The 9,114-nt window shown below is 37.2% G+C and overlaps 1 protein-coding gene across 2 annotated transcripts; it reads left to right on the forward strand.

Annotated features, from left to right (window-relative positions):
* The first annotated feature begins 369 nt into the window (after positions 1-369).
* On the forward strand, positions 370-8,196 carry LOC135585203 (vacuolar protein sorting-associated protein 60.1-like). 2 transcript variants are annotated; one of them, XR_010496950.1, is made up of 8 exons: positions 370-551; positions 2,445-2,596; positions 5,537-5,630; positions 5,717-5,788; positions 5,916-6,027; positions 6,183-6,343; positions 7,829-7,964; positions 8,066-8,196. XR_010496950.1 is itself a non-coding variant. In XM_065153203.1 (7 exons), the coding sequence occupies exons 1-7, from the start codon at positions 483-485 to the stop codon at positions 7,874-7,876; spliced, it is 708 nt and encodes a 235-aa protein (XP_065009275.1). In that variant the 5' UTR covers positions 370-482; the 3' UTR covers positions 7,877-8,057. The 2 variants fall into 2 exon arrangements, 1 of the variants encoding a protein (XP_065009275.1); XM_065153203.1 differs by lacking the exon at positions 8,066-8,196 and having other exon boundaries at positions 7,829-8,057.
* The last annotated feature ends 918 nt before the right edge of the window (positions 8,197-9,114 follow it).

Below are 9,114 nucleotides of genomic sequence, written 5' to 3' on the forward strand. Positions count from 1 at the left end.
AAAATGATGCAAACAAGAGATAATCCAACTAGACGATCAAGAAAAAAAAAAAAGTAAAAAATAAAATTTCACGTTTGTTAGATCCATCTAATATTTTTAGAGTTTAAGTTATGGGTTACAGTTCAGATTATGTATTCAAAAAATGATATTCTCAGCGTTTCCATAATAGCCCAAAAGATATTATAATAATCAAGATGTCATATTTCATACCTTTATATAAATGAGTTAAAACAAATAATAATAGAAGGATTTAGAAAATAAAAATATAATTGATAATTAAACGATTGTATTTAATAAAATTATATTATTATTATTATTTTGGTTTGCCAATAACAAAAAGCCGCCAACAGTAATCTGCTCATTATTTTCTTCGAGAAAGGGGGGTTTTTGACCACGTCTTCGATCTCATCCTCCTCTCGATTCCATCACCTCGCCTTCGTCGCACCTTCGGCACCTTCACCCGAGTCGTCGTCACCGGAGAGATGAAGCGAGTTTTTGGGGCCAAGAAGAACAAGGAGCCGCCACCGACGATTCAGGAGGCGACCGATAGGGTCTGGCTTCTCTGATCAACTTCCTCTTCTTCCGCGTCTCTGAAGATCTCTTATCTACAGATTTTTGTTACGCCGGCTGTGATTTGGTTGGATCTTTCTGCCGAATCGTGTGATATCCACGGTCATAAGTCGCTGTTCTTTTAATACGTGCCAGTTTACTAATGTGTCTCGGACTTTGTTCTTTTGGAGTCGATTCATGATGGGATTTAGGATTGCTTGTGTTCGAAAGGGGGATACAGGGACACAGGCTGTGAAATACTGTTAAAAAAAAAAAGTTGAATGTGAGAGTACTTTTTTGTGCGTGAAGGGTAAGTGGGGAGGATTGGGATTAGGGCCTCACCGTTGACAGAAAACTCTTTACCAGTGAAGCTAGCTGAAATCTGAGGTTTGGAACCCTCAACCTTTGGTTGGTGGGTTGGATGGGAGGGTACTAATTTATATTTGTGTAAGTCAGGCTTTATTGACAGCAAAATTTTAGACCTCTAGCTCGTAAAGGTCTTTCGAAGAGTGAGTTCTTTTTTTTTTGTTTTCCAATAATCCAGAACAACATGGTTTAAATTCGGAAAAAGATCTGATATATGACATATTGTAAATGATGATTATTTTCACTTATTTTGCATTTTTTGTTATTTACCTTTACAAACTTTATACTCCTACATTATGATTAGCTTAACGTTTGAAGCTTGAATGTGTCAAGTGTATAAAGAGTCAATTCAATGACTAGTGAGCCAATTTGAGCTAACTTGAGATCGACTAGGATCAGTTGTGATGGTGTCACGAATACCGTCGATGGGCGATCGACCTGATTGGTTTACTGCCGAAGGTGCAGGTCCATCCTCACGTCTCCTCCATGCTGACGTAGGGCTGTTGACGTGGCAAACCAGCGTAAGAGATCCGTGTGAGAGGCCGTTTACCGGGGATGCTCTGGCCATGGAATGGAGAGGCTGGGTAGAGGAACGGGGGTCTTCCTTACTACTGGGTCATCTCCTAGCAGTGGGGTTGCCTCCGGGAAGCAAGGTCGTCTCCTGACCGCTGGTGGTCCTACACAACAAGTCTGTGCCAAGGGTTTCCCGGCTTGACCCCTCCGATGCTTAAGTTAGTGAAAAGTGGAGGAAGAGGAAGATAACAGTATGAATTGTGTAAATGAGAGAGTAGAGAGACTCTTGCCTATTTGGCTCCCTGGCGTTTAGCCTGGGGTGTAGTTTTTATACCTGGGCACCGAGCGGTTCGAACATGCATTACCTTATACGACAGAGACATTAATGAGGGCGGCTTGCTGTCGGTCATTAATGCAAAAGCCTGACTGTCTGGGACACCGAACGGTTTGGACATGCGTTAGCCAAGACCCCCCTACCCTGTATGGCAGAGGCATTAAGAGAAGGCGGCTTGTTGGCGGGATGTGCCATGCCGCCATCCATTAATGCGGGGCAGATTGGGGCGCGCTCATGACGTGGCGTCGTCGGGGAACTGATGACTCAGACTCCTGCTTGGGTGTTTGCTTCCGTGATGGATGAGCTGGAATGGGGCAGGATTATCCCTATCAAGTTGTCAAACTTAAAAATGTTTGATTCTCATCCTGACCTAAAAAATTCTATATTTCACTCGGTTGTAGGAGCCAACATTTTGTGAATGGCTCGAGTTTCATTCTCACTTTAAAGGCTCTGTAATCTCAGATAGCGTATGTAATTCATGCATGCCTTGCTCTCCTGACAGACTTGTATTACTTGCTTGTATGTAGGCAAATGTTCCCTTGATCAAGCTTTGGAAATTCTTGGATGTGAATCTAATCTACCTTGTAGTGTATTATATTTATTAGTCATGCTGAATGGAGATTTGAGGAATGTTATGTCTTGTACTTTCTGTTATACTCAACTAGTAATAAGTGTTTTTCAGATAAATAAAAGGGGAGAAACAGTTGATGAGAAAATCAAGAAACTTGATGCTGAATTAGCTAGATACAAGGAGCAGATCAAGAAGACACGACCTGGTCCTGCTCAAGAAGCTGTCAAAGCCCGAGCAATGAGGGTTCTTAAGCAAAAGAGGATGTAGGTTCCCTCTGCTTTATTGTTTCTCATCTAAATAAGAAGCTTGTTTGACATAAGTTAATTGGTTGCACTTATAATATTAGATTATACTGTTCATAATTAAGTTTGGCTCTACTATCCTCCAAGAAAAGCATCTGCATCATGTATATGCAAGTCAATATCATGTTGAAGGTTTGCTGATTTTTCCTAATATGCTTAGTGTTTGTTATATGGATAGATGTGGTGTTTGTTGTCTGGCATTACTATTCTTCAGCATCCTTTTAAAGAGCATCTAACAGTTGAGGGTTAATGATCCCTAGCTTTGGTATCTTTCCTTGCATGCATTAGAGAAGTAACTTCTGTATGTTGGCTTTGGTTTGTGTACCCTCTGCTGTCAACATGAGTCTGATTTTTGGGTTTCATAGATCTACCTCAATCCACTCTATCCTTGTGTAATTTGATCTCTGTAGACTTGACCGTTTACAGTTTATTTAGCATTACATTGCCAAAGAATTAGGTGCCTCATCCTATGTTGAGGTGAAATTTCATAGGATATGTGCTGCAACTCATATTTGCCCTTGCCAGCTTGTGTCTGCATGGCACCTGTAACCTGATGTAACAATTAAAGTATTTGATAGATAAGTTGTGTACCAATGCATTAGACTTATTAATAGACATCTACAACAAAAAATAGTAGAGAGCCAGTGCATGAATATTTAATTAGTGCAGTATCAGTCTTAACCTTACAACCAATAGAGGCCATCTGCATTATTCGAACTCTGGTCCGCTAGGTTGCACAGTATCAACCTTATGTGGCACAAAGGATGATCACCCTCTATTTGTAATTTACTTGCAAAAGTAAAAGAAAGACATATGATGTTATATTGGTTATATTCCATAAAATCTGATGATATCAGACAAATCTGATGGCCAACTGGAGAATGGAGGTTACTTATGATTTTAACTGCCAATTTCACTGATTATAATTCACTAAAGTCTATTTTTTCATAGTATACACACATAAAGATTTTTCAATTTTCCCAAATTTTCTATGTTTGTTGGCTCTTCAAATCTCTTTCTGTATAATCATGTTATATATGCCTTTTATGTTAGAAAGTTCTTTCCTTCTCTTTATGATGTTCCTTGATTTAAGAAAAGTTACTTCTTATTGAGCCGTTCAGTTTTTGTCATATGTATCTACCCGGTTGACTTTTAGCACTCTATGCTGAAGTGTCATTTTTACTATTTGATGTGCTCATTTTTGCTGGACTTATTGTATTATTATGTGTTCATTTAAGATCCATTTTAGTGACATGATTTCCTTTAGAAGCAGTGGCTTGGCCCCTTTTACAAACTTGTTTTGAACCATAACATTGTGACATGCAGCTTTCTGTTGTCTGGAAGCTGTTGTCATTAGATAATATGAGTATACTGGAGAAAACTCTTGTAGATTCACTGTGATGATCTCGTTTTGTCATTTTATTAGCTGACAGTCTGGCGGTACTTGTTTGTCCCAGTTGTAGTGTCACCAGTGACTGCTGCAGCATTATGTATATGGTGTTAAAGAGCAATTTTTTGTTGGATTCGGTTCTATGTTGTTATATATAGAGTTATAAATGACTGCATACTGAATAATGGATGTGCTTTACCCTTATATTTAACAAGTAACCCTTTAAGGGTGCAAGATGACATTTTCAAAACAAAAGATATATAGATTTCTTTCTCAAACGGTTATAAAATAAAATTTTCTCCTTTCATCTGAGTGTAGCAAAAGTAGAAAATCAGAGGGCTAGTCCCCTCTTCAAATTTTGTTAGTTTTGTGAGTTTTAGCATAGTTTTCCAACCAGTTCACAACATCATTACCATCCCTATGTACATGCATAATCTTAAATGTTCGGCAAAATTCCCTGTGTCCAAAAGTATCTCTGGTTGCATTTAAAGTATTTCAAGGAGGTGACTTTCCCCATTTAAAATGTTAACTAAAGCTTCTAAAATCAGACTCCCCATCTAGTTTTTGCACCCCCTACCCTAGAGCAGATTCCGAGCCTTCCCTAATAGAAGCTACATCATAGTAATACATTATACTGTTTGGTATGGACTTGTGACCAGACAAGCATTCACCATTATGATCTTTAATAGTAAATTCAAAATCCCCTTCTTGGAGTTGATTCCAAGACCCACAATAGTTAAGTTTGTGCTAGTCCAACTGAGGTTTTCCCACTTAACCGGTATATGACATATCTCAAGCAGTCCTTCAGATGAATAATGCTTCTGTTTGGTCGTATTATATGATCTTGTAAAATATAAGACCTGGACTGGGTTTTGAGCCATTATGTAAACCATCATTTTGTGTTTTCCACCTCAACCATTGAGAAGTAGCAATGTATACCCTTCAGGATCAGCGAAGCTTCAATAGATTCATCATTTTCTTACTTGAGCCACAACCCATCATGCCAATTACAAACAATCTAAATGTAATGCTCAAAGTTTTTGGATCATTATGGAGAAAAAGCTTTAGAAGAAAAGATGAGTAATCGACTCTAACTCACTATCACAGTGGGGACAAAAGCAAGTGTTACTAATACATAGATTAACCAATCTATCTGAGGCACAGGAGGTTTCAGCAAAAAAAAAAAAAATTGACATTGCGGACAATAGGAAGTTTCCACAAAATTCCCGTCGCCATCTCTATTCATCATGGGTTCAAAATTATCGGTCTGTAAGAAATAATAGGCTGACTTAGCCGAAGCATGTTCATTCTATAAGGATATTTAAGTATGTTGATTCTAAGGAAAGGATTCTATCAGACAATATAGGACCAAAGAGCTGTAAATTTTGATGAGCCAAACAACAATTTTGAAATGCTGGTCAATATTTCCCTTTCAATGCTTTCAATGTTTTATGGCTGCGTGTAGAAGTCCATATTTATTTGCTGATTGACAAAACTTGCCTTTTTCCCAGGTATGAGGGACAGCGTGACATGATGTATAACCAGACATTCAACCTCGACCAAGTTGCCTTTGCTACAGAGGGACTTAAAGATGCTCAACAGACAGTATGTTCTACAAGTTTCTATCAAAAAATTGTTGTATAAGAATACTTTTCTTTACTAATACACGTATATATCATTGACCTTTTTAGATGTCAGCACTGAAGTCTGCAAACAAGGAGTTGAAAGGGGTGATGAAAACTGTGAATATTTCAGATATAGATGTATGTTGCTTTTATCATTGTATAGCATTTACTAAAGAGCTTTACTTATTTTATCAAGTCAGTTTAGTGTAAGTTATCAATATGCAGTAGTTGGTACTTTTGATATCTGAAGTCATTCAATATACAGAGTATGCAAGACGAGATGCTTGATATGATGGATATTAGTACAGAAATCCAAGAATCACTTGGAAGAAGCTACAATGTCCCTGATGACATTGATGAGGAAGAACTATTTGGTGGTATGATGTTATGATAAAGATTTTATGAGTTGGTTTTTTCTCTCTCAGATGTCAACTAGTTGTGTCACTTTATACAAAATGTTGTTACTTCAGCATTAATCTTTATGTGATTTATTATTACCATTTTTTATTTTTGGTTTGAATAATCAATGCAGAGCTTGATGCTTTGGAAGCTGACATGGGAGCAGAGATTGAATCTGATGCAGTTCCATCTTATCTTCAACCAGATAAGGAATCTGACCTGGATTCAGAACTCAACTTACCTGCAGCTCCAACAGGCAATGCTGCAGCAGTACACAACAGAGTCAATCCCCAGGTATATCTGTCTACTACATACTGATAATAAATCGTGGAACAAAATGCATATACATCAGATAGGGGTGATATCTGCTAGGAAAATTTGTAAGAATTGTGAACCTTTAGCATCTAGCATGTCATGAATATTGGAAAAAAAATGTCAATAGTACACTCCAAGAATATGTATGTATGTATGTATGTATGTATGTATGTATGTATGTAATATAAAGTTTGGATATGCTAACCCATATAGACACAAATAAAAAGATTACGCAGGATCTGGCAGGCTCATACTCGAGGCAAACGGAAGAATGGAAACAGATTTCCACATCCACTTCCCTATATTTAGATTAACTAAACTCTTGGATATATTTTCTATTTTTTCGGGCATTTAAATGACATGTTGGGCATATATTTAGATTAACCATCTTAGATAGTTCAGGCCTGTCAACAACAAACGATTTCCAAGTACCAAATCCTAATCCTTCTGTATCATTTGAACTTAAAACCGTCTTCCTGCCTATGGATACACCCTAAATTTAGTTGGATGGTAGGCAAATCTCTGTACTACCTTTTTTTTCTGGATAGATGAATATGAGATCATTGTTAATGAGTGTGATATTCAATTATCTTGTTTGCTTTGAAGTTTGGCCTGCATAGATGGTTTATGATATTTGGAAGGAAATAACTTGAAGATTTTCCTAATCCAGTTCAAACTTAGTTAGAAGACCCTTTCTTTGGTTAGCCCAAACCAGTAGCATGCAGCATCAGGAAGATTGTGACCGAGATGCTTCTCTTTTCCTTACTACAAAGCTGGTATTAGCCTCTGTCTAAGTGTGTACAATTTTGAGACTCTCGAGCTCGGTTAAGGTGCAGTGACTGTTGTTGAGGCCTCCATTGCCATGTTACTGAGTCGCCATAGTAAATGTCTCCTTCAGTCCATAGCTGTTGCACATGCAGGGTGTCAATGGCATAAAGGACAAAGGGCCTAAACTTAATTTACCATAGAAGAGTAGAAAATTTCATCTTATCAGGATATTTGCATCTTTTAGTGTCTGGGATTGGCTTGGTGATTATGACAAGTACTATCCTTCTCATAGTGCCATGGCTCGATGATTTTTACTGATGATCACAAGATACTGTGTTCATATAAGGTCGTCGGTACTCAAAGTTTGAGCTGGTCTCTCAAGTTATTCATTGCATTTCCTTTTGGTGCTTTTTGAGTGGTTGGGATCTCCTTGACATGCATCCTTGCAGACTGGCCTTCTGTGACTCGGTTACTATGAATGTGCAATATTTGTAGCCTGGTCATTGAGTTTTCACGGTCTGAGCTTATGACAACTACTTATTGCTTTGTACATTACTTAGTGTCCATTGAAGTATCAAGTTCTCACAGCGTTCTCAGAAACAAATATCATGTAATCATTTATATTGGGCTTTTTGTAGGCTGCTTGCCATCTGTCATAAGATCGTAATTGGCTGAAACTTATTTTGTTCTGAACAGGATGATCTAGGCTTGCCTGCTGTGCCCCAAGCATCATTACGCAATTAGAGTAGTTGTCACCAGGATTGGCAGATGGAACTACTATTCTCACGTGCGGTGTTCATGTTCACAAACACGATAATGTACTCCAGGATTGGTAGATGCAACTACTATTCTCATGTGCTATTTATTTGATACTGATGTAAACTATTTTAAAATATGAGGATCATTGTGAGCATGACTTGTGATATGTTACAGGCGTGTGGACCAGTTTATGCCAAAGCTTTAGTGGTTCTGTCGGACACGTTGGGAAACCGTGGCAAAACGAGAGATTCTAGGTGCCTCCCTGGAAACATTAAATAAATATTGACGAGTGTTTTTTTTTTTAATGTAGATTAGCCTCTGAAGAAAACGATAAATTTCATCATATTTTCTAGAATTAAAATGTAATTGACAATCTGATTGCTATTCATGTCTTTAATTAGAATTAATGATTTGATGTTTCTCATTTTCAAGTAGCTCAATTTAAATGATTAAATTTAACGAGTCTAAAGATTATGGTTGAGGATTAAAATTTGAATGCTCTTCGTATGCATGATGAAGTGTTGTTATCTCCTTGAGTGTTCAAAATTTTCATTATCCCAATTTCGATCAAAATTTCAGAAAAATACTACCTCTGTAAATTTTATTTCCATATATATATATATATATTTATGATTGAATATTTTTTTTAAGATAGAATATTTTTTGATGAGAGAACATTATAAGAAGGAGAATCTCTGTGAGTACAGAACAAATTATGATCGAATAGTTTATTTATTTCTCAAGCTTTATTGACTTCAGAAGTCTTACATAGAATAGCTTGTGCTTTTTGCACGAAAATATTCAAGAGGAACAATATATATCGAGACTATAAGGTTAAGATCTTGTTGATCTCGAGTTCAGGATACTGAAAGAATAGACTATGTCGATTTAATACTACAGTCGACGATCAAAATCAATATTGCCACAATCTTTAACTTAATAGTAGAATGAGTTCACAGTCAAAACGGATATTAACACAATCCGAATACTTCTACTCACAATCTTATTCGGGCGAATTCGATCAATGTTCATATCACAATCTCGTCAATGTTGTAAGATCTCTTGTTTCTCCTCAATCTGAGGAGGAGTTTGTTGAACCTTCAGATATATCCAGGATGATTTTTATTTTTATTTTCAGGAAAAAAAAACACAATCCGAATTAACCCAAATTAAACAGATCGGATGGATGTTACCAAATGATCAGATCCGCTACCAATCCGATC

The sequence above is a fragment of the Musa acuminata genome, chromosome BXJ3-6, assembly GCF_036884655.1.
Source record: "Musa acuminata AAA Group cultivar baxijiao chromosome BXJ3-6, Cavendish_Baxijiao_AAA, whole genome shotgun sequence".
NCBI lineage: Eukaryota > Viridiplantae > Streptophyta > Magnoliopsida > Zingiberales > Musaceae > Musa > Musa acuminata.